We start from the raw sequence: 27,775 nt of genomic DNA, 5'->3' as shown, positions 1-27,775 counted from the left end.
GGCTACGTAGTCCACATATTAAAACCGTCGTAAGCACGAAAGAGGAACGTCAGGTTTCGGTGCTCGTTCCATTGTAGTTGCATTGTTGCATACGATCTTACGCGTGTGTAGTTTATCCATGTCCGTGGAGTACCAATAGCGGAAACGAACAGGTGAGTGATCTCTTTATATCTGTTAATGTTTTTCCAACTGCGAAGTATATCCAACACCCGTTCCTCATTGAATCGGTATCGAATCCCCGCTATTCGACTGCAAGAGGAATTTCTCCAGTAGCACGCCAACTAAGGACATTCCGTTGAATCGTTCCTTGCCATCCTTCAGAATGTGAATACTCGTGGATGTATTTCCATTAGCTACAGCTTGCTTCTTCAATATGCATTCTTTCTCTGCATACAATCATCTTAGCTGTATTTTTCGATTAAGGTCATGTCATTCCTCGTATATTTATTGCTGCCATGTTTGAAGAACAAACTTGCACGAACCATGCTACCATGTTCTCCCTGTACCTTTTTTTCACGGCTGTTGAAAATTTCATTTAATATTCTATTATTTTTTACTATATCCCTGACAAGTTTAATTTAAGTGAGTTCAATTTCCTATTTATGATCAAAGTACAGTTGCAATATTGTCACGATACACATATGTATATATATAATACAGGAGTTAGGAGTTGGTACACCAAAATCTTAATTCAAATTCATTGGATTGGTATATTTTGAATTGCTATTTATATTCTCCAATTAATGTTTACTAAATTAAAATATCAATTATCAATCAGATTATAATCATAATAATTTTTATCATTAAAACAATGTTTCAAATGTCATCGTAGGTCTTGTTCACAAATGCTGACGCGACATTAAAAAATATTTTTGAAATGCAAAAGATTTGTTATTTCTGCATATTTAAAATTTATTGTATATTAAATATAATTTTATATATAATTTAAAAATGTAAGAATGAGCTTTGATATTCGTTTTATTTCGTAAGTTTAATGCTTTGCTTTCATTTTTTACGGTTGAGTAACATTTTAGAATTATTGTAAACGTATGCACCTTCTAGAATTATCTAAACTAAATTTTATATAGTGATTATCAAAGGCAAAACAAGAATAATAAAATTTCATATATGTAGTTATTCGTATTGCGCAGCAGTTTGCATGACAAAATAACATTTATCAACCAACATTAGCCAACATTAACAATAATTTTAGGCAACGATTTAGTGTCGATGAACGCATTTATTTATTCATCTTATTAATTACTTAGTCTTGCATCTAAATAGCGCTTACTATTCATATTATTGTTTAATTATCATTTGTTGTAATCCATGTTTCAGAAAAATCTTTTTATTGAAAACAATACATTCATTTCTAAGTAATTATATGATTACAAAATTTTATCTTAAGCATATGGCGATTTTTATGTTAATATTTTCAATTTCATGACTAATTTTTTAACTGATTAATGTTAACTAATCAGTCGTGGTGGAAATGCAAACGCATATATAAGTAAATTGATAAAAAGGACAACCTGGTTACGCTTTAGTTTACATGCTACCTTGTTCAATTTAAAATAACAGTAACGGCATTGGAATAGCTGAGCGTAGATTTCGAACTCGTGGGAGAGTTAAACTCTAATATGACTAAATACAGATGTGCGATTGCTGCTATATACATACCTTTGCGTATGTATCGGCAGCTATAGATTAACTCATATGTTTGTGCCCTCGTTGGCGCCATCCAGCTTTGAAACAATGAAGCCGATAAGAAACAAAAGACAAGGTAACATGTTTGTAGCAAGAATTTGAGTCATTCTTGAAGTTTCTGTCATGGCCATGGGAAATGGAATTTCCTTCATTTTTTAGATCTGTGTACATAGTTACTTATACAAAAAGAAAATATATATATACTAAAAGTATGATGATACATACATATGTATGTATAACATGTAGGTGTATATATTATAATGTGTATATACATATACATATATACCTGTCTATGTATTTAGTGCAATAATCATGAAATATATTCCGTTTTTATATTATACATATTTCAAATGGAGATAACAGTGAAGTAGGATTTTAATATAGATAGTTATCACATAATTCTCCGTTCAAAATACGTTCAAAATAACTACGCAATATTGATGATTGGTTAATACAATTCAGTTAAATTCAATTATGTTGAAATTAGAAATAAAAATTCTGTGTTATTTATTGTTTGATGTAAGATAATAAATATGATTTTCAATAAAGGGTGGAATACGCGGATACCTTAATAGAAGCTTTAATTGAGCTTGAATTCAATATTTAGGTTGATGCCTACTTTTAGTTATTTTTATATTATACAATATTTTTAATTGACATTTATCAACTCTAAAAATTTGTTAATTAATTAAATATTATTTAATATTTTGTATTATACAATATGGTTCAAATTATAAGTTCACTTTTATTTGTTACGTTTTACAACTTACACAACATAAATTATTTTCGATATTATTAGCGATGAAAAATGAAAATGTATAAACTCATTAACTAAGATTTATACCTCGCAATTACCATGTTACACATGAATTACAAATGCAATAGAATCCTGTATTCATATAAGTATAATGGAAGATCACAAAGAATGAAGAGTTTTTGTATCATTTAAATACTACGGTTGATTCAAAGAACATGCGTAGTTATAGTAAAGGACATTAATATTAATATATGCCAACAATATTTTTATGTAAGCAATGAATACGTTCTGTCGTCGCATAGTACGCACACGCTATGCGTACTCTGTATATGTTAGATTACGATTCAAGAGCTGACTGACAGTTACTGCACGTTGCTACAATCAAGAAAACAGATCCATCGCGCATTCTTCTCTATAATGTTTGTGATAAAATTTTGATTTGGGTAACAAAAATTTACGAAGATTGTGGTGAGTCTTTATTGTTTAAAAGCGTGAACATTCAAGTATTCAAAAATTTATTTTATTTATTTTAATTGACTTCTTTAACAAAAGCAAATATGGGACAAGTTAATAAATGCCAATTAAAATAGCGTGTTATGCAGTACAATACAGTGTTATACAATTCAATTTGTGAATCTAATTTTTATTGTTATGTTACGGTTACTAAGTCTATTTTTAATTTTATTTCTATTTTCATTGACGAGTCTAAATATATCCTGTCTAAGAGAAACATCAACTTTGTAGAACATAAAATGACACAATAGGTCAATCGTAATGAAATGTATTTTAAATCTATGGCACGTAATTGTCACATGTCATTGTCTCGTCATTGTAGAATGTTTTTACTGCGAAAGTTTAAGTATCTAAATACTATACATTTAGTTCTTATTTGTTTCCATAAATGTTTACAATCTATTAGTACATAAATATTCATATTAATCGGTATAGGCAGAAAATTTTACTTACAATTAAAGTTGAATGAGAGTTTCCGTCAAATTTTATTGTAATAATTTGCGTCACATTTATATCAAATATTTTTAAACGGAAAGTAGGCTATGACTGAACATAACTTCTCTATTGGATCCTGTGTTAAATATTTTAATTATATTTCAAACATGACCAAAAAATATAATATGGGAAATTTCGTTTATTGGGCGAAAGTAACATCTTATTTACTTTCATAAAATCTGATGTCACCATGTCCACAACAATGGTACCTATCGGCGAAAGAATGCTTGCTATAATAATATCTCGCATCCTAGCGTCGAATTGTTTGATTGCACAATAGCAAGGTCAGTGTCCATTTGAATAATCTATTTTTATCCAAGGGAAACACTGAAACTTGGTTTATGCCTGATCGACGTTACTGATTGTGAAAGCTGGTGGACTGTGCGGAATGACGGTCAAGGTAGAAGCGCCATTCCGTCATTACTTGCAACGATTAAAGATGCTATTCTGTTAACGTAACTTGGTATCCGATTTTTTCTTATCTAAAAGCTAAGCGCTAACTATTTTCATAGTAGAATTAAGAACCTCCCAAATTAATGAGGAGAGACAAATTGTTTTATCAGTCGAATTGATGATATATCGAATATAATTCTTGTTTATTTAGGGACTCCCTATATTTTTACGTTACGTTTCATTCCTGTTAAAAATTAATTACCTATGTCATATTTATATGTGTGAAGATGTAAATGTTAAAATCAGCGTAATTGAAATAAATTTGCTTTTATTAATTTCCAAATTTAGTTACATGAAATTTGATATGTTTTATAATATATATGATGATATACATATATGTACTTATTTCGTGTTCGTAGATTGTACAATTACGTATACTTTTTGCCTTTTCGTTAGCATAATGTTAGTATTATATGCAGGGCAGGTTACTCCAGGAGGATCAATATATTGAAATAGATTATTCATTATACGTAAAAAAATAAGTCTAAATAAGGAGTAAAAAATTTTTTCATTGCATGTTTGAGAAATTCAAGCTTAAAATGAAGTTTTGACGACACGTATTACGAACTGCACTTTCTTGGAAACAAGCCGTTAAACAAAAAGAATTTATTGTACTTTTATTAAGTATTATGTATTAGGTGGATATAAACATTCTGTGTTTGCCTGCATTATCTACAACTAACATCTATAACTATCTTTTTATTGGGCAATCATGAACTTAAAAATAGAAGCTAATTCTGTATAATAACTACAAATGTCCTACTTTAATAATATATAGGAATATAACCTTTTGCTTATTTTATGCCAACAATCAAAGTGGAGGATATCCGAGATTAAAGTTTATATATGACATTGTATCTAATGTGAGTTTAAGTTTAAGAAAAGTAACGCTATAGCACAAACCTGCAAAGATATTTATCAAATCTCTGAAGACGGAGCTATAAATAAAGAAACATGCCAACAATAGTTCGTTTTGTCTTAAATGGTCGAAAATTTTTATATACAGAGAAAGTCAAACTGATAATTTCATAGATTCTAAGGAACAACAGTTCTTTGTACATAACCTTATAAATAACTTGTTATATTTTTATTACGTAAAATTAACAGGACTTGTCACTCGATCAGTGTATACGTAGATTAGCCTCCACTCAGGGAGTGCCTTCCGACTTCGCTTACCATATGTATATCTCAATGTCAAAAATTCTTTCGTATCGATACGTCACTTAGAAAAATTTAACGGTATTAAAATCTTCAAAATAATAGATAATATCATAAATATACGGACACAATTCAACATAATGAACAACATTTATTATAACAATAACTTATACAATACATGTAGTACATACAATATATATTTTTATGTTGTAATAGTTGCATAAATTGATACATATTATGTAAACAGGAATTGTATATATAATGATCATGAAAGTATTTGAACATTTACTATAGATTTTATGAAGAACGTCGATTTTATTTGAGCAGTCAATGACTGATTTGGTTAATAGGCTAGAATATTTCTGATGAGGCTATTTTTAACACTAATTAATGCATCTGTTTCAGGCCATTATTTATACTACATACTGGGATCGTACGTTTGCAATAAATGACCTGTAATCTCCACAGTGGTCTACATACATATCTTTTCGTACTGGCTCCTAATTTTATTAATATAATCATTATAATTACGTGTTATCATAATGCTAATGAAATTTTACAAAATTTGTATATAGCACACATAGAATATTTTATGTTAAGTATTCAAATACTTTCGCGAGTCACTGTACATTCTCTGCCGGTCAACAAAATATTAGTTCTCGAATGGAATTTTTAACTCTTTGTAAATCTGCAGTATTTTATACTCTACTCTTATGAATTATTCTTCCGATATTCCACGAAATATTAAGATACCCCCAGACACAATTCGATCTTTTAGTTAAAAATAGCATCATCTGGATTACACTGGTATGATTTTGCAATGGTATGATTTTTATTATTATGATAATGATTCTCGACTATAAAAGAAATCGAATGATGTCAGTTATCTTCTTAGAGCATATTTCGCTTCGTAATTTTGCACTGCAATAGACACAATATAAATATTGATTTATTATTCTATTATATAAATATATTAGAACCTACTTCATCATAGATAACAGAATGTTTCACCACGGGTAAACATCAATTTATCAATTGATTTGGGGTATGAATCAGAACAGTAAATGTTACATAATATGTCCATGCAAGTCAATGGTTAAGAAGATGCTCTTAATGAAAGTCGCCAATTGTTGATGTAATACCAATTACTTTTAGATGAATTTTCAGATGTATAATAATGCAGACTTAATGATTTATTGCAAATAATTTAATGTCCAACTGGTTTATGTATAAAAGATTAACAAAATCTATTATAATAGGAAATTATTAAAAAATGTAATACTTTTCTTTATTTTTCTAAAGTAATATTTTACTCAACAAACCAAACGTAACTTGAATCTGGTACAGACAGCAGAGAAGTAATTTTCTGTGTTATAAGTTACCAACGCGCTTTATAATCAACGTTCGTTAACTAAATTTGCTTAATTATTACTGAGCCTTCACGGCCCATATTCATATAATGTTTTCTACTTGGAATGAGCATAATTTGAACCAATTGGCAAGTTTCGGTTCATCCATAGTAAAGTATACAAGCTGTCTCATTTTAACTTATAAATGCCCAATACCCACGTAACCGTTAAGTGTAATGAAAAATGTTTGATTTGCAAATTAAACGGTTTCCACATGGAATGTGGTTAATGGTTCCTTTGGAGAAGCATGTAATTATGTGTAATTAATAATTCTTTTGAGGTGAAAAGATATAAAGACCAACTTGGCTTTTTTCATTTTTTTAATCCAATTTATCATTTCGTATAAAAAGAACGTATTAAACTGTTTATGCCGAAAAATTGTTAATTTGGAAGACACTTTATACTTATATGTTTTAAAGACGTGGTATTTGCTTTTATAAAAGGATAATGGGGCGAATTCAATTATTTTAATATTTTGTATGATTTTATTTAAAAAGTTTGAAAACATATTTTCAAGAAGTAATGTTATTCATACATAAATTGATCGGACGAATTGAGAGCTTACTTTTAGAAATATGCATCGTCAGCGTTCTGGATAAGCTCAAAAAAATTGTAAAAGTCATATACAGGCGGTCAACTTATCCGCCTGCCGATCTGTCGTCAGCAGTATTATACGAAAATTCTTTTGGATCACCGATTGATTGTTTTATCCAAACCAACGTTGATGACGCGAATAATAATTTTTTAATCGATTCAAATCGTGAAAACCATTTGCTTTATTTAAATTGAAAATTGTATACTTTCCTATTTGTCCATATTATTTAACATAAATGAGAGAAGAATGATTTAACAATAAATACATACCTCTATTTACTTTTCAACAAACAGTTTGTCGAATAACTTGAATATACATGACTCTTGTACAAACCATTTTGCAAATACTTTGTGTACTTCAAACAAAACTGTTTGTGGAAGATCATCTGGTTATTTTTAGGGATGTTTATATCCTACACAATTAATAAAAACTGTTTCAAAAACATATTTGTAATTTCAGCACACCTTAGTTATGATAAATTTATTTTCTCACCTGTTTAAATAATCAATAGCTCCAATGTATTTCTGTTTATTTATATCAATTGACAGCAAGTTGTTAAAAATAAACAATTCATCGAATAAATTACACTTTGTAATAAAATAGTAACACGTATGTTCCAATACTTTTTAACGAGTATTCTGTTTACAACGTTATACCGTTTGCAAATATAATTATCGAAACAACTGACATTAAGTTTCTGATATTTCGTTATTCCAAAACGATTTCCACGCGATCCTATACATTTTTCTAATAACTTGATTACTCTAGATTTAGAAAATTGATCAGTTTAAAAATTTTTAATTTTTGTAGGCATCTTTCTTAATAGCCTTTTTTCATTCCGAAACATGGAATTAAATTCTAATGGTTACAAATATATTTAGATATTTGAAAACATGGGAGAATAAGGAAAATGCAGCAAAATTTTATAGTAAATCTTACAATTTTCGTATAGTTATTTTTTCACTTGTGTACTAATGCAAATAGTTTCTTTGTTGACTATATATTATATATATGTCTCATATATTGTTCGTACTTTTTAATATTATTATACGTCTACATTTATAGTAGGTGGTTACAAATAATAGGAAATTATAATGATGAAGTTCTACCTGATTGTGCGGTGATGCACAATCTGTTTTGAATAAAGCGATTATTTCGACATTGGTTTCATATATATATATATTTATCATTTTCAATCCATTGTTTCGAACTTTTCTGTTTGTCACGAGTGATACGAGACGATATGTTTTAAAAATGGATTCTGTTTCTTTCTTTGAAATAACGAGGTGGCTATCTCCATTAAATAATTGTCGAATGACTTACTTTCAATTGAGATAAAATCTCACTTCCTATTTGTTTTTGGACTATTTGCAATAATCTTTCTAAATAACTTCACTAAATAATAACGCTATTGTCGATGGAATTTTTTCCCGGCCTTCATTTCTTAGTGGAAAATTATCAGTCCAGGATTTCATAAACAAACTGTTTTAACATTTAGTTAACTAATTTATGGCTTTGGCAACTTTTACAACGTCATCTAAATTTAAACTGATAAAAAAGAGTTAAACGAATATGTCAACAGAAAATAAATTTCTAATATTTCTATTATAAACCTTACATTTGTTTATTTAGTGACTATGATTTTTATGTATGTCATTTAATTTAAAATGGTTTCAATTGGAATAGTTTTAAAGATATATATGTATATATATTTCTTTTAAAAACTTCACGGAATTTTCGCACTGTTTTATTCCCTAGGAGTGATTGGATGTTGTTAGATATTTTATATTCTTCCTTCTGTCATAAATTTTGGTAGCATTTAATACACATGTATTACAGTAAATCTAAATGATGTTCCTTTTATAATAATGATTAACTGATCTTGATTAATCGTAAATAAAATGCATAACATTTAAGTATGTAGATTCTTTATGAAAATAGACGTTGAGAGATATAGCAGCATAGTGTTAGAAGTTATTATTGCCAAAATATACTTAGGTGATTTCGTAATAAATTAATTTAGTGTCCTCTTAACTATATACTTCAAATATTTAAATGGCGCAACTATTATTACATTTTTGTTTACTATTGCATGTTCGTAACATAAATTTTATTTATTCTGAACATTAACATATCTCCGTTAATTTTAATATAATATAAAGGTATTTAATTTAATATGGAGGTACCTATATAATATTATTATTATATTGCGTAAAATTACTGGAATTTAACTGTCGGCTGACACAATATCTTTAATGACAGTAATCTTTTCACTTAAATTACTTCTTTAATACTTTACAACATGTATAACTTGGAAGATACATTTTTAAATTATTTATTTATTTATCATTGTATTTCATCAATATACCATTACATTGACACACAATAATCTGTTTATAACAATTACTACTGCCTAATTTATTATCACAACGTGAACCTACAATTAATTCGAATTTCTAGTTTCATAAACAAGCAAAATTCCATAAAGTATAGAATTATTAAATTAACTTGGATAACTAAGTTTGATACATTTTCCTGTATGTACATTTTCCATTTTACTATAGAATGATGCAATTTTATATTAACATGTTCAATATTTTGTATGTGTAATGTATGTACAATATACATACGGACAATCATGTTTTGCAAAGAATGCACCACTTCTATAGATGCACTTGTTGATTATCTTTGATGTCGAACAATTTTTATTTAGTCCTTATATCGTCTAAATCTTTTTTTCTCGCTGACACAAAGCACGCTATTTTAAAATATACATTCTCATAAATATTGTTGAGAAAAATTTGATCTTCTAAACGAAAAAATCAGAGAAGCACAACATTTCAATTTTTATCTCATAAACTTAGCATAATTAATTTGTACATGTCTCTATAATTAAATATTTACATTTTATTATATTATTACTTTAAAACATGTCTATAATTTAAAGATAATAGAAGTGCTGATATCGGTAAATAATACTAAGTAATTATTCAAGGAAAGTGACTAATTAAATGATTAATTCGATTTGTAACTGTTTGAAAGGTTTACTTAAAATGACTAATGTTCAGATTATTGCTATATTCTTCGTAACATATCGTTACGAAACACTAAATATATTTATTTTGTACGCAGATACCTATTACCACTATATACGCGTATACAGTGGTAATATTTCACATTTCGATTATTTAAGCGAATAGCATAATAATGCGTATCAATGAAAGTAACATTAGAATGCGATACATAATAGAATTTTACACTTAAATCACTTAACACTGCAATTGTTTTGTTCTAAAAAAAAAGAAAAAAAAATACCTACTATAACTGTACTTCGTAGAAAATACACGAAACACGATTCCTAAACACGACTGACATACTTGTACGAAGGATCGAGTTCGGTTAAAATCGGGCTATTGTATGCTCCATAATTTCATTCTCCTGCTGATACTTTCAGTCAAGATCAGAAACGATCGTTCCCGGTCCCTGAATGAATAAATTCCGAGTGGAAGAGCCGGTTCGCCAGATGCCTCGATTATCTTCTTTTTTTCCCCCTCTTTGCTTTTTCTTCCAGTTATAAACACGATACTCTTGAATCATGGAAAGTGGAGTACTTTGTATATACTTCGAAGTTCATACTTCATTAATCATCGTTGAATAATTCCACAGATATTATATATTACTTTTTAATATTTATATTAATATATATATATATATTTTACATATAATACTACGTATAATATTTATATTACTATACATATATACTACTATATTTATATTACTATATATATAATATTATATCATATATTATTATAACATGATAAAAATCCGTGCTGTAGTTAAATACTACGCAATTAATTTGTAAATATGTAAAGAATATTGACATATTCGAAATGTATTAAAAATTCTATAACATCATTTGAATTAAATTTCTTATAAAGAACTATTTAAATTATGTATTCTGTTTTGTATAAAAATGCATTTGTAATGACACATATGTGCATAGTATTTGCAAATTCAATTTTGTTCATATACATTTATTACTATAAGCGTTTCTGCACGATATATTATATAATAGCACACATTTAGATATATTTGTGATAAAAATTCTTGGATAAGAGTCAATTATATCGTTATAATTTTATACAGCAGCAAAAATGTTTTTGATAACTTATTTAACAAAAGACTGATTTCATGAATTTCACAAATTTCTGATATCATTTAAATTAGTTACATTATCTTTTACGTCTACGATGTTTTACATAATGTAGCATCATCTTTTTATGTAAATTTTTTCTCTCTATTTAGGAAGCTAAAAGTAGATGATATAATTAATCGCGTGGTAATTATTTATAAGATAATTCAATAATGAATAAATGATTATATGCCGCTTCTATTTCATTATAACCTTTTGGAAATCTGTTGTTTGTTCGTGCATGTGTTACATTGTAAAAAGTTGTTGTAATTGACAATAATTAAATCATATAAATGCATGCGTATAATGGAAAAGAACTTTACGACACAATTTACGATTTCCTGGACATTTTATTAGTATGCAGTTTATTCGTGCAATTAGAGGCAGAAAATCGTTAATTATTCAATTCTTTATCAAAATTGATAAGAAATTCTACAGTTTTCTGTCATAAGCGGAGATCGATAATTATAATTATAAAAAACTTGTTCTAGCAATGGGAGTGTTTAAGGCATAATAAATTAATGCATAGTAAAGTCGTATTGTCACATTTTCCTTATGCTGAAACGATCTTTGAAGCATAATTTCCTTATTTATCAATTCGAAGGAGAACTGCAGAAACTCCTTCCTAAGCAGCAAAGCTTCCAGGAAATCATTGTAAAGTATTATCTTTCCATGGCAAGACTTGTATGTGAGTTATATTATAACATTGAGGTAGTTGCGACTTAAATCCTTATTTTTAAGTTTTTTCGTTTATCCGTCAATTGTCACTTAATCTGTGGAATATAAATGTTTAACTAAATTTCTGTTTCGTTTATAAAAGTTATTTTCGATATTGTACAGCGAATATATAAAATTCTAAAGATAGAATACATGATTGGATGTTAATTTTAAGTTAAACGATTTACAATGTGTTGAGTTTTTCATTGCAGATTGTACATACAGGGTGAGTTCTAAATACAGTCTCAATAAGAAGTACTACGTAAAATAACTCGTTACCTATTGGTTTTATCGAAAAACGTCTTAAATGAATTATGTTGCATTTCGAGAGGCTCATCGGATGGATGCAATTTTATCTTCTATCATATTTTCTGAGATATCAAGGTGACCTTGAGTTTTTTAAATCGCACCATATATTTTTTATAACATTAATCGATACAGCTGGACATTCTTTGCAAAAAAGTATTAACCTATTTATGCTAGAAAACTATTAGTTTGGCAAATATTTTAACTTTCATTTGCCAAATTTAATATATGGAAGACTAGGAAAGAAGCGAATCAGTTGTACTTGTTAGATGATAACATCCGACCACCCATTCGATGAGTCCCCTTAAATACAACATAATGTATTTAAGACGTTTTTCGATACAATCAATAGACAACGAGTTATCTTAAATAGGAGTTCTGATTGACTTACCCAGTATATAACACACAAATGTTCTTCTTCATCCAGCATTGTAATTCTCTGTGAGAACAGATTGTAATGCGTTCCTGCTTCAAAAAAAAAAAAAAAAAAGAATCCTACATTGTCTGTAGATATGCAGTATAATCTCATTTTAATTGCCGATCTCTATGTATGCAGTGCGCGTGTTTATATATGTACTTGCATTGTAACACATTCTTCTGGATTGTGCTAGAATCTTTTGAATCTTTTGTGCTATGATATAACATAATATTTTTCAACTGTTTTCCATTTCTTCCCGACAAAAATAAATATTTGCGTCATAAATGAAAAACTTAGATGGAAAATATTTCGATAAATGTTGATGATTTTGATCTTCTATTGAAGATTTATTTTAAAATTAACCCAAGCTTTAATGAGATTATTATATTGGAATATGTATGAAAGCTACCTTTTTCTATTATCTGTTTTTCGGTCTATCCAGAGATAAACTAGAGATAAACGCTAGCTCGCTCGTTTTCTTTCTTTAAAGATAATTCGATAAAGAATCTGCGTAACAAGATTGCAAATAATTTCACTTTGTCAAACATAATGTTAAACAAAAATTTGTTACTAAGTGGGACAGCTGCAAGCTTAAGAAATCCTGAAAAATTTGCAAAAATTGCATTGGGTACATATTTACAGGTGCAACAGTATCACAGCTTCAAATATAAGCTATAAAGGCATAAAAAAGCAATGGCGTAGTCTCAGACAAAACAAATATATTATCAGTAGGTATAAGATAAACGCAGTGATAAGATACACCGACGATAAAAACCTATGTATATTGTGTGATAAAATGGTAACAGCGTACTAGCCAGCAGATGAAATGAAATTTAACGAACGTTATGCTGTTAAAATGAAAAAGGAAATTAACGCTTACGATGAACAATTCTGCCGCACTACTTTTAAAAATTTTATTCTTATAAAGATTTACAATTTTGGGACTCTGTGAGTAACGTTGTAACCTTGTCTATACGGTTCAATGATTAACAATGAAATACAAAAGAGGAATAATTATTTCCTTGAAACTTATTGATAATATGTTAACGACATTTAAAGGCACTTTTTAATCTAATCGAAATGCTTCTGATTCGTTCGGACATTCATGCAAAGCAATAGAATGAAAAGAGCCGAGTACATAATATATATATACAAGCTGCATGCCCTTAATTTCACATACAACAGTAACACATTACGTAAGTGACTATTATCACGCAGAAACATTTATACGGTGAAACGAGAGCAGCACGATTAACTAAACCAAAGGAGGAAATCAGGCGCGCCTACTAGTCAGCAACTCCTAGAATCTGATATTTTCAAGAAGATATCGCAAAAAAAAAGAAGTAGAGAGCAAAATAATCTTTGTTTCCATCAATTCCGTGCTAAGAATTCACTTGATATATCTTGTCACATATAAGGAAAATATCTCTTACCTATTAAAGAACAACTAGAATATAAATTCTCCTTATAAGTTTTCATCGTGAATCATTTCATTTGTCTTTAATTAGATGTTTGATATTTTTTGTTCATCGCGAACAATAGCGATCAAAAGATCCAAGAAACGATAAGTATGATTAAGTAGGACGTCGATTGTACGTGACGATCAATTAAGAAATATACTGATATTTTCTTGAAAGGTAATTCGACGAAGTAAATACATACTCACTGATGAAATGGTTAGGTACTTTTACTGTTATCGACACCAGATTGTGGCTGTTATGTTATAATAACGCTATATAATAATGTTGATCTGTAGAGAGTGTCATTTGAGCCGGTTTATTTCACAAGAAGTCGCCTTACAGTCATAAGACGAATTAGTAGCGCAGGGATTTAATCGAATCGAGATGTAAATCTGACTAGGAGAATGCTTCGATAGAACACCTCCTCGAAGGACGCTACCATATAATAATTATCCAACGCACGTCCACAGAATATTTTCTACAAGACGAAACGTTTTATTCGACAGACGCGATATTTTAATAATATTTATCTGTTGGAAGAGTAATTTCTTTTTGTTTTAATTTACATGGTCTGCTTGCTTTAATTTTTTTGTTTTAATTACACAACAAAGATTTTGCAGTAACCAGAAACAAGAAATAATAAGTTAAGCGTATCGTTCTACTTCGTTTAGAGTAGAAATTTTTATTAGAGATTTGTTAGAGATTTAGAGATTTTAATTTAAATGATCTGCTTGCTTTAATTTTTTTGTTTTAATTACACAAGATTTTGCAGTAACCAGAAACAAGAAATAATAAGTTAAGCGTATTGCTCTATTTCGTTTAGAATAGAGATTTTTCTTCCGAAATATTTTTGTACATGATCTTGCGTTGATAATTATCTATTAATCACAGATGCAATAATAAGATAGAGATTACAAATCTTTTTTTGTAACAACAAGAAATCGTATATTTCACGACGTAATAGAATACGTAACTTTTTATTATAACTACGAAACAACGATGCATTAGCGTGATATTTTCTTCATAGTTCACGTGTAGCAAAAATTGCATACTTTTAACCAATTTACATTACGTAATGTTGTTTTTATACATCGTGATTGTGAAAAAAAGTTCCAAGAAGTCGCTTAATTTTTTTCATCGCCATTTTTTTATTTCAACTAGATCTTACAATTTTATAGAAAAAGATAGAAGTACTATGATATTGTTGTCATTCATGACACTATTCTTTATAGTCACGGAAATTTTGTTTCTGGCGCTAATTTAAAATATCTGTACGATAATTAGATTTCTAAAATATTTATCGCGTCAATAGTTCATTTGTGTTCATATAATAATACACTCGCGCAATTCTTACGCTTTACTTCACAGCTAGAAATTTCCTTGGAGTAAAAATAACAAAAGATTATTACACGAAATAGTATTTGAGCATTTGTTTGTACAAAATATATCCGGATTCGTTTATGTAGTCCCATGTCGGTCCATTTAGATTCATCACCGACTGCATAGGTGGGCTAAAAATGTCAATCCAAAGATTTACAGACTCCCTTTGGGATAAAGTAGCTGTGGCTACGCCTTTTATGCGTGTTTGTTGCGCCCAAATTGAAATGGAAAAGCAAAAGGGACCACCTGCGTTATGCACGAAGACAGGTAACTCTACCTGGTTTTAACCGCTGAGATTTTTTTAGAGTCGAACAAAGAACCCAACTGGCACTCGTGCACCCTACGATCTAAACCCACCATCCACCTTTTAAGGCAACATTCACACGTATATACCTGATCGTTTTGAAGCCCACCTTCCTTAGATTACATTCCATCTCCGAAGACTCTTGCCGTCTGTTATTTAGACATACCTACATTTCTAACATGCCTGTCGATGCACAAAAGATAAATTTTCCTCGATTAGAAGTTTGCTTGGAATGTAGCTTACAAAGCGCGTATATATAACGTGACCTTCCGCCTACGACCTTATATTGTTAAAGAATTATTTAATTCTAATAATGATGACGCTTATGTACATGCGACTTGTCCAAATATAATAAATTGTTTAAGCATTTTTAATTTAGGTTACAAAAGAATGAAAAGGAACAGTTTAAAAAATACAGTTATTACTACTGTTAGCTCTATTTAACAAATTGCTACATTTTTCTTGGCGAACTGATCATTCTGAAAATACAATAATTATTACATAGTAAAATAGTTGGGCGTTATTAAAGTCAACATATGAAGAGAGCTATTTACGAATAACAATGTATTCGAGTTACATCATACATAGATAATAATTCGCTTACGTCAGTACGTTTTACCTTGGTAATATAAATACTATTGAATATATTCAAATACACCATGAATTATGTTACGTGGCTGTTTTATTAAAAAATGTGTGTCTCCCCAATTGATAGCATTGTACGTTTGAATATTAAGAACAATATTTCGAACTTTATATAAAAAATGTGACTGAAAATTTAATTATATCGTACGCTATTTATACAATTTTATAGTTTGAGCTAATTGACATTATTATCACTGAAAGAAACGCTTTAACTGTAATTGTGTCTCTCTTCGAATAAAATGATCTGTCTCGTTACGAATTGAATTATAGGTTAAAAAATGATTGTGGTAGTTGAACATTGAACACGGTAATCATACAGCACTGACAATGAGACGCGCCCCACGATAACAATGGCTATATCAGTAATGTCACGGTGTAATGCATCTACATCTACAAAACATTATTTTTATGGATCTCATTAACTCTTATCTCACATTTTAAAGTGATATCGCGACAAATTAAAGTAATTAATTTTATTCTACTAAAAAGTAATAAATTTTTTAATTATTAATTAGACCATTATTATTTACCGTCGAAATTATACCATTAATAATTAATTGCATTTCGTAAACAATGAAATGAGTGATAAAACAGAATGTTTCATATATAAAGTGTATTTGAAGATTGCAGCATCAAAAATCAGTTGTTCAAGTTCTCCTTCACAATGTTTCCGTTATAATACCTTGAGTGTTCTATAATCACTAATTAACACTATTTAATTTACATGAGACGTATTTTCAATGCTGTAAACAGTATCGTTTTCTTTTTTAACACTAGCTAAAGCAGGAGAGATGCAATACGTATTAATAATATGTATTATTGATCGTGTGCAAGTGATATTGAAGGGTTGGGTTTGGATACCGATGCAAATTGAAATATTTTAAAATTCAGGCGTCGATACTGGCAAGTGACGGAGATATTAGTAATGATTTAACTCTATGCGATCAAAGTCCGATATTTTTAATGAATATTCATAGCGTTGACTGGAGGAACATTTGAGTTTTGTGTCACGATGAATACTCGCTACACCTTAGCTACATACGAGACATAAACAAGAATAAGTCGAATCGAGATAAAGTGTCGTACCTCAACTTTGAAAGAAGGATGTTCAAAAATGGCCATTTTTGTACCTCTTCGCGGACGAACAATTCATTTATGACATTAAGAATTTCTCTCAGGCAACGATAAATATTACTAGTATTTATCAGAAATGTGACGGGAGAATTGAAAACGTTTTTTGCGAATTGCGCTTAATCTTCAACTTCTTTATATGCTGATCCATCTACGAAATAATTATCCATCTATATCAACATGATAGTTCTTCAATCATTGTGTTGACGAATCATTGAAGTTTGATGTCGAGCGTACTGTTATAATAAATGTATCAAAGTATCCGGATGCTTTGAACACTAGTGTACTGATTCAAGATCGAAGTACAAGGTCAAGAGAGTAGAAACTTTTCTTGGTTCAATTACCCGAATGCATTTTCTTTTTTGGTATAGATAAGTACTTCCTTCAAAACCGGTTGTAGTTACTCGAACTTACCTATAAAACATTAGGTACATGCTAGGAAGCATTTAGTACGAATGAAATAAAGAAAGAAGCTATATTTCTATTATCTTTACTATTACCTACATTATTATAATATACGTCTATTGTTAAATTTACATTTTATATCTATATACAAATTTCTAATACTATCATTATTTGTAATCATACAATTATTCTGTAATATATGAAATAGAAATGAGAATATTTGTTTTATGTTCCTTTTTTAATCCATCTACAAACGATAGATCCCTATGTCATGACGCAGTGTTCATGCACACTATAGAACTTGTAATATAGACGATATATTTGTAGTGTGTATTTTTCAACTGTAAAGCCTAACTACCATTCCGTGTAGAAGACAAATAAGAGGAACTTTAGGAACTTCTTCGCTTCTAAAAATATAGCACAGGTATCCTCCATTTAACATTGTTAACGTCTTCGCATTCATCAACGAAATGTGTCGGTATCCGGATCTATTGACAAAATGTTTCGCGTCTCAACGAGAAGACATTGTGAAATACATATTGTGAAAGTGACGCACAATGATATCAAAAAAATTGATTGAATTGTAATTCAAATTCACTAGAACGTAATCACGTTTATGTATTAATTTCATTGAGACACTTCGTCAATTTGGTCAACACACTTGTAAGCGATATAATTATAAACAAATTTTATTTTTTTCTCTTGATGATTCAACGCTCAGATATCGCCAATCTCAAGTCGAAGATATCGCGTCCCTCCTTCTGGATTGTAAATTTTATCGAAGGTGGTAGGTGCTTTGACGTATTCTTGTTTTGAGTACATATTGAATACCGAATGAAAGCAGTGAAAGCAGTTGTAAAGTAGGAATAACTCGGCGAACACGACTGAACGCGAAGGATACTATGCATAAGTATAGGATCTAATACTGATTATTATATAATTTAAAGTTTTGAGAAACACCATGTAAAAAGAAAATATCAGACAAATGATATTACTTGATCTAAATGACTTTATTTAAAATATTTTTTATACAAACTATTCATTTTTGTATATAAAACAAGCAACATCTGTACATAGAGAATTTCTTATCTAAGTTGTGATAATAGTCGTCATCGTACAAATTATTGTTTTACTAATTAATTAACTTCTAATCTATGGTCGATTTATGTTAAATTTTGCCGATAAGCCGAAGATTAAAAACAAAATGACTTTTTCAAATTATATCAAAAAGCATGTCAAGTCTTTGAGAAAGTAAAGTTTTCAACATGCTATATGTATGGTATACTAGGTATATATGTATACAACGATGTTTATAATTCAAAATATATTTTTTATATATTTTTATATAAAAATGTTTTTATTTATAGATTATAAAATGAAGACTCTGACCATTTTGCTGCTTACGGTACTCGTATCTGGAGTGGTTCCTCGAAGTAATACTCCATCTGATCCTAACGACGCAATATCATCTACAGACGTATCGTTAAATCGTATAGAAGATTCTGCAGAATCATCGAAAATATCTTTACTTAAGACAAGCGATACGTCCGGGAAAGTGTCTTATTCCACTGGCGCAACAATAAATGGAGAAGCGAAAGACAAAACGTCCATTTCGGGTGATAAGAGGGTAACTTCAAAATTAAAAAAAGATGATCTACAAGTTTTAAAACCTTTCCTTGGTCCTAAGGATTTACTTTTGCAAGAAATTCATACTTTAGACGAAGAAGCTTCTAATTCTAAGGTGATTTGTAAGTTTTTACATACAACTGACAATCTGACAGTGACTGAAATGATAAGACAAGAGAACTAACGGAGATACACAATATACATATATCCGTTACTTTATGATATTGAGATGCTTGTGCGTAATAATAATTTTGGCATATTGAAATTTTTATTAATCCAATTCTCTTATAATAATTAATAAATATCCTTTCTTCCTTCCTATTTTCGTCTCTTTTTAACGTAAAGATATTGGAATAATCGTAGCTAAAGCCATCTGATCATAATTTTATAATAACATTGTGATGAAAATAATTGCAGACTCAAGATGGAGCCAAAATGGAAGTTAATGGTGAAAAACGCGTAAATTTAACATCCTCCTCAAATTCATTAAGGACAATCGGCGATAATAGCATAACCGGAAGCAGTGCTAAATCAAAATTAGATAAAGATGAAGACGCACCCTACGAAGATGATATGAACGAGGACGAAGAATATGAAAACGAAGACGAATATGACGATACTGATGAAGACGATAACGAAAACGACCAAGAGCCCGAAGATGATGAACAAGTGATGACACAATGTCCCGATTATTGTAAATGTAGTGGAGAGTATGCAGCTGTATCGACTGCAACGTACGTTTCTAGTTTTTGACGATAACATGATATAAATTAATTATTTCTTTTATGCTAACAACAGATGAATACAATATTAATTTAATAAGTATTACATAATTTGATAATTTCTACAAAACAAAGAATTCAGATATTACTTCAAATTTAGAGACTTATATAACTAAAAAAATTTTCCATTTGTTCTGTATTTAGATGCACCAAACTCGTGGAACATCAATCTTTTGACAGAAATATTGTACATTTGCGTATAGAAAATGCTGGTCTAATTAGTCTTGGCCCTCATGCATTTCAGTCACGAGGTTTCCAACAATTGGAATCTATTGTGATTTCTGACACGAGAATAGTCGAATTAAATCAAACTGCGTTTGATGGAATACCGTACTTATTTTCTATAAATTTAACACGTAACGATATTCAAGACATTCATCCGAATACTTTCCAAAGCAACAAACAACTATCATTACTTGCTATTTCTGGAAATCCGTTAAAGCATACGCAAGATTTGAAATTGGCAAAACATGGCCTGTTTGACGCTCCATCAGTTACAGAGTTTGATTTCTCCTTTAATGGTTTGACAAAACTGAAACGTACAGCGTTTTCAAAAATGAATGGTCTGACTTATGTTAATTTAAAAGGTAACAAATTAAGGGAAATTGACAGCGAATCTTTTAGCACGTTGGAATCACTTCTGGAAGTGGATCTTTCGAACAATATGTTGAACGAACTTCCTGTTGATCTCTTTTCTAACAGTAGGGTTCAAACGCTTCGTATTGCTGGTAAGATTAATATAGTTAATCGTACATATTTTACTATTTAATTGATGCAACATAAATGTTCTTATGAGAAAATTATTTAGTAGCATTCTGTTCAGTAACAACGGAAGAAAAAATTTATTAAAGAAAACATATATTAATTACGGAAAGACAAAAAAGCACGAGTTCTCTTTTTGTTTCAGCACGACAAACTTGAACTAAGTGATTAATATCTATAATCATCAACGTTATTATAAATTAATATTAGTATCTAATGACTAATAAATTAGTTTATATTAGTAGTTAAATAACAATTTATCTTTTTTAATCAAATTGTATGTATTCATAAATGTTCATTTAACTTTTAGGAAATAATTTGACCAATTTGAGTACTATACAAGCACCGAGAGTGAAATTATTAGATGTATCTAATAATAAAATCAAGATAATAGCAAAAGACGACTTTTCTGATGCAACCCTACTGGATACATTGACAATTAGATCGAATGGCCTCAAGAGAATTCATCAACATGCTTTTACTAATCTTAATCAACTTACCAATCTTGATATTAGTGATAATAAACTAACTTCTCTGACGGAACACCATTTAAGAGCTAATTCGATGTTACAAGTTTTATTAATGAACGACAACCCCGAATTGGAGACCTTACCAATATTCAAAACATCTGGACCTGACTCTAATACATTCAGGTAAGACTACTTTTTTTAAATATTCACTATACATATATAATATTTATTATCATCGTAAATTTTCTAATAAGTAGATATACATATGTATATGTATAATCAAGAAACAGGAATAAATTATATTTGAGAATTAATTTCTTCATTAGAATAACTTTGTTATTGGTAAATATTCATAAAAAGGGAGCCATCTCCGATTTTGATAATTTTTTAATATGTTGCCAAGATCGTCATTCTGAGTAGTATTGTAAGGATCTTCATTATGGATCGCCATTTATTAAAAACATATCAAAAAATCATTTTTTTTATTTTGATGCAATAGTACGTCAATAACTAAAAGGTGATGATCTTAAGATCACATTCAAAAATTATCGAAGCAAGGGGTGGCTCGTTTTCTGTAAATCTTTACCTTTTTATACATAGATATAACTATATATAATGTTAATATACATATAGCAATATGATAAAAGAATTTTCCGAACAAATATGACATACGCGGTGCAATAAATATATTTAAATAGAAAATTTATTATTTAATTTTGCCAGCGTAATTTCCTTGGTACGTCATATATAGATTTTTATAAAAGTTAAGTCATAATTTAAATGTATTTAATAAATGCTCTAAACAAGACTAATTTAATTAATTTAAAATTAAATTAACATAAACACAATATCTCTAAAATATATTCTTTTATCATCTCACGATCTTTTATTTCTGTGTTAATTAAATACTTTTATTTTTCGTAGAATTCTCTAATTATTGTTTTATATGCTTTTTTTAGTTAAATTCTATACTATATTTTTAATTCTATCAAGAATTTTATTATTTACAGCATAAACATATGTACATGTAGTTCATTTATATCATATATAGAAATAAAATTAATTATTTAGATAATGATTAATTATTATATAATATATATGATATACTTGTTATATTAATTGTATATAATTAATTTTTTACTTATATAAAATCGCACTTATAATTGAATTCATTTTTACAGTGTATATCGATTTGAATGCTCAAATTGTGGTTTATATTTCCTCGAAGAAGGTACTTTCAACGCCATGCCAGCAATAGCACGATTAAATTTATCTAGAAATCGTTTGACTGGTCTTCCCGACGGACTTCTGAGTCACCTCTCGTCTTTGCGAATTCTTGATCTTTCTGACAATATAATTAGTACTTTAGAAAGTAATATGTTCCGTGGTGCCACTAGTTTAACTAAAATCAATCTTGCGGGTAATCCTTTGACAGCATTACAAGTGACACCATTCCTGATGACTCCCAGTCTTAATAAACTCGATGTAAGCAGATGCGCTTTGGAGAGAGTTTGGTCTGAAGCTAGACTTCCACTGAATAGTTTACGGTATACATATTTTTATCGCAACAAAAATTTGTTTTTATACCTGCATTTACAAAACATTTAATCCTTTTATTCTTACTGACCATTTTATATATTATTTATTTATTTTAAATTTGCCTAGTTATATTTCTCACATAAACTAACAATACAAAGATAACAATTCTAAAATAAAATGAAATAATATTGACATTACATCAAAATAATTGTAATAATATATATATATTGCATTTTTAGATCCCTGTCAGTTCGGCAAAATCTTCTTCGTCGGATTACTGTAGAAGAACTAAGAGCAATGCCAAATATTGTTGGTTTGGACTTATCATATAATCCTCTTGATTGTGATGTTGAGTTTAAAGATGCTGTACAATGGCTCACGGATCATGGTGTGACGCCACTTGAATTGTCAAGGTATTTATTCATTTTATAACATATAGTTAACTAATATTTAAAAATTTATGATAATATCTATTTTTCACATTTCAATTTCTATATTTTAATATAGACTTTCAAATAAGTTATAATCGCAATATTATCGAAGCATATAAGGATAAATTTTTATATAATAATTCAAGAAAGTAAATTTAATTATTGAAACATAGTTTAAAAATACGCAAAAATGAAATAGTAAAATCACTATCAGCATCATTTTATTTCGTATAATTTACTACTAACCATAAACATTATGCAATATTATCTTCACATATATTAAAAAGGATTGAATAGATATTAATAATACTAAAATCAAATAAAAGTTTTTAAAATTATTTTAAGCTATTCCATCATAAAAAAAGGTAATAGCCTTGTAGGACTTTTAATGATTGGTCTTTTTTTGGAATAGTAAAACAGAGGATCTTTTCTCTTTTAAATAAAGCTTTATTTTTGCTGATGGTTCACATAATACGAAGTTATAAAATTTTAAGCAAATTCGACAGTATTGCTTTTCTTAAACTATTTCAATAGAACCATATCAATGGAAGAAACTTTAAATGTAAAATATGGAAAGCGTATAAATTAAATAGAATACTGTGCATTTGTATAATTTACAGTTATATCAGCAATTATGGTGATAGTGACAACTATCAAGACTCGGAAGGTATCAGTCAATGGACGGATTTAGCAAAAATAGTTTGTGACGGCATTAGTTCTGGACCACGACCGAGACCAGTTCCTCATAAAGAAACGAAGTTGAAAATTTTCCTTGGTGGATTTGACACGTCAGTAGATTCAGACCCTCTACTGAGAAGCAGTGTTGAAAGTGATGAAGTATGCATAAATTTTATAATTTTCATTTTATAAATTTCGGTTTGATTAATGATAGAATATGATAAAGAAATTTATACAAAATGGTCTACAAATCACTTTGCCATTTAAAATTTGTATAAATTTTCTATTGCATAGTTGTAAATATTTGTTTAAAATATTTAATATTTGTTTTTCTGGAAATTTACAATTAAATATTATAATAATAATTCACAACAGAAAAGTTCACAACAGAGCAACGAGAAAAAATAATAGATTTTTATTCTGGAAACAAATACTACATTATTTTAATGCTATTCTAATGGTATACGAAGTCCACTTTTACTTCAATGGATATGTTAATACGCAAAACACAGCAACCACATTTGGGGTGCTAAAGAGCCAAGAGTTCATCATCGTGAGTTGCATCCTGTAAAGATTACGATATTACAGTTTGATGTGACATTATATCGCACAGAATAATCAGGCCTTATTCCACGGATTTTTACTTGTTGCTCCGTTCTGAAATCTTCAATTATACATTTCCAAAAACAAATTTCAAGAATTTGAAACAGAAATTTGGAAGTATACAATAAGAAAGAAGTTATATAGCTTTTAAATGTGAAAGCAACTTATAAGCTACCCTGTATAGACAAGTTTAATATTATCTTTTGAGTTTTGTCAATATTGTATAAACTAAAATGTAATTGTAATTATTATACTTATATATACAAAAATTATTTATCTGACACTATGCTTCTAAGTCTACTATAGCATTTTCAATCATTATTATATTTTGTTAACAGAAATTATATGTTAAGAAACATTTTGTATAATGATTCTTATACACTTCTTTGTTTTTTTTCTTGTCAAAAATATTTTTAATAATCATACCAAAATTTGAAGTTATATTCATTTTTATATATACAAGAATTATACAAATTTCTGGTTCTAATTATTATCAATCAAAATTAATTGATATAATAATGAATATAAAAATTATAAAAAATTATATTGCTTTCAAGAGTTACAATCGAATACAGTTAACATTATGAAATTGTATCTGTATACTGTACATACCTTCTACTTTTTAATCTCAACTTCTTTTAGAAAGCGCTAATTATATTTTATTTTATAAAAACTTTTTAACAATCATAAGGATACTTTTATATAAAAAATTACTTCAATCACGAATAATAAATTGTTCTTTTGTATCAGGACTTTCCTAAACTGCATAACTTTGATCACGGAATAAAGTCAAATGAAGAATCTGAGAAAGCCTGGACAACTCAAGATCAAGAATACGAAGACTTTGTTGCCTCCGAAAATATGGAATATCATCCTTGGTACACTAATGCACTTTGGCCTGTAATTATTGTGATTATCATAATTTTGTTGATTCTTCTACTAACGGCACGTATTGCAATTTATTTGACCAAACGGCGAGGTCAGGGACCTGTTATCAGGCCACCAATGATCCTTCGACAAGGTTTAATTGACAATAAGAACTGCGGTTTAGTGTATAAGCCGCTTCAAGAAGAAATTGCTACACCGCATGTTCCGAAACGGGGAAGCTTTTACTCCAGCAGCACATTCCATTATGACAAAATCGTGCCAGAAAGTGTTTAGAATTCGTCATGAATTACAGTTAAATAATTAATTATTTAACAACCAATATATTTGAATTTAAAGAGGGTAAAAAATATTTAAAAAGATAGAAAATATTCTTAAATATCGATGCGCAATTTAATTATACTCAGAAAAACGTGCCATGTGCAAAAATATTATACTTTTAATAGTAGACACAAAGGGAACATATAGACTTCTACACTTAATATTATAAAATATTCGTAAATAATGATAAAAGTACGGGCAAATATTTTTTAATATGATTAACTAAAATAATTACATTAGGATGAATACTAAAAAGCACGTTTTTCAGAGTGCTTAATGTCGTTGCATTTTCCAAGAATTTTATAATACTTAATAATATTTTGAAAGGAAATTTATACATTTTATATGAAACTCTTACCTGCATAAGTAACTAATATTCTTTTAATCCAAATAAACAATTTTTATTATAAATTGGAATGTTATAATAATAACTCAATTAGACGAACATTTAATTAGTAGTACATAATTACCATACTTTTTTTTGTTGATATTGATAATTGTCATTTATAGATAAATAAATGAGTTACTGTAAAAATAACTGAAATTAGACAAAACAAAAATCGGCAAAAGTTAAAGCAGGATTTTAAAACACAACGAATGTAATTTTACATTTTAAATTTAGATAATTCTGTTCAATCACAGTAATATATACAAACTATAAGATACACGATTCATAATTACGGTGATGGTAACAACATCACTTGTAACATTTGTTTAAGCCATAGAAAGTTAAGTATTTGTACCAAGTACTACATATAGTACCAAGTGAACTAATTCCTCGTAGTATAATTAGTACATTATGATGTGCTATATATTATGCTACATGTTGTAAATAATGTATAACGTTTTAATAAAATTTTGATTATAATAAAAGATGACAATAAATTTCTTCCTTTGTAATATTTCATTATGTCTGAATAGAGATAATAATCATCTTAATTTGTAAAAACAATATGATACTTTTACTGCAACTTGTACAGCTATTATAATGATATGATATATTAAAAATGCCAAATATATTAATAGATGAATATACTTCACATATTCTAGAGTAATAATAATATTATTTTTTATATGTATATCTATAACTATTCTCTACTGTCATTTTTTACATAATATTTACTATATTAATGTATAACGTATAACATGAAATCAAATATTAATATGCCTAGTGCAAGAATATTTTAATCATTATACTTTTACACACTATACTTATACATATGTATATGTGTATGTGTATTGTTACACATTTGACTTTAAATATTTAAAGAAAATTCAATTAAATAGTAAATATAATATATCTAAAAGAAATAAAATTTCAAACTATAAAATAATAGAGAACTTTCAAAATATTGTAGATTTGAAATATATCATGTACATATAAAATTTAATGGTATGATGTACGGTTCGTATTCGTCAAAATAATCTCAATATGTAGTTAACATGTTTTGATCCTATTATCAGTGACGCTAACTAATATAAATAAACTGATAACATGTATGTGTTTTAAGCAACTTGTTACCTAACTATAGTTACGATATAATAATTTTCGAATATACATATTTTGTACCAGTTTATACATATAAAATTCAAAGAATACTACGTTATTAATTAAATGTATTAATTTCAATTA

The 27,775-nt window shown here is 28.5% G+C and overlaps 1 protein-coding gene across 3 annotated transcripts; it reads left to right on the top strand.

The window, feature by feature from the left end:
- LOC117243489 (leucine-rich repeat receptor-like protein kinase PEPR1) lies at positions 1-27,015 on the top strand. Of its 3 annotated transcripts, none has more exons than XM_033511017.1 (9): positions 1-152; positions 19,413-19,672; positions 20,089-20,405; positions 20,598-21,181; positions 21,526-21,868; positions 22,867-23,232; positions 23,464-23,637; positions 24,276-24,492; positions 25,687-27,015. In XM_033511017.1, exons 2-9 carry the CDS (start codon positions 19,421-19,423, stop codon positions 26,095-26,097), a joined length of 2,664 nt encoding a protein of 887 aa, XP_033366908.1. In that variant the 5' UTR covers positions 1-152; positions 19,413-19,420; the 3' UTR covers positions 26,098-27,015. The 3 variants fall into 3 exon arrangements, with proteins under 3 accessions (XP_033366908.1, XP_033366907.1, XP_033366909.1); XM_033511016.1 differs by having other exon boundaries at positions 19,413-19,786; XM_033511018.1 differs by lacking the exon at positions 1-152 and adding an exon at positions 2,829-2,932 and having other exon boundaries at positions 19,413-19,786.
- Positions 27,016-27,775: the final 760 nt, after the last annotated feature.

The sequence above is a fragment of the Bombus vosnesenskii genome, unplaced genomic scaffold (assembly GCF_011952255.1).
Source record: "Bombus vosnesenskii isolate JDL3184/JDL3185 unplaced genomic scaffold, Bvos_JDL3184-5_v1.1 scf7180000013266, whole genome shotgun sequence".
NCBI lineage: Eukaryota > Metazoa > Arthropoda > Insecta > Hymenoptera > Apidae > Bombus > Bombus vosnesenskii.
This window is presented reverse-complemented; position numbering and strand designations above follow the sequence as displayed.

Excerpts from the sequence above, each read along its gene's own strand:
- LOC117243489 (XM_033511016.1), top strand. The coding sequence starts at position 19,421 with ATGAAGACTCTGACCATTTTGCTGCTTACGGTACTCGTATCTGGAGTG. Across the intron at positions 23,233-23,463 it reads CTTCCACTGAATAGTTTACG|ATCCCTGTCAGTTCGGCAAA; the intron begins GTATACATATTT and ends TTGCATTTTTAG. Across the intron at positions 24,493-25,686 it reads GCAGTGTTGAAAGTGATGAA|GACTTTCCTAAACTGCATAA; the intron begins GTATGCATAAAT and ends CTTTTGTATCAG.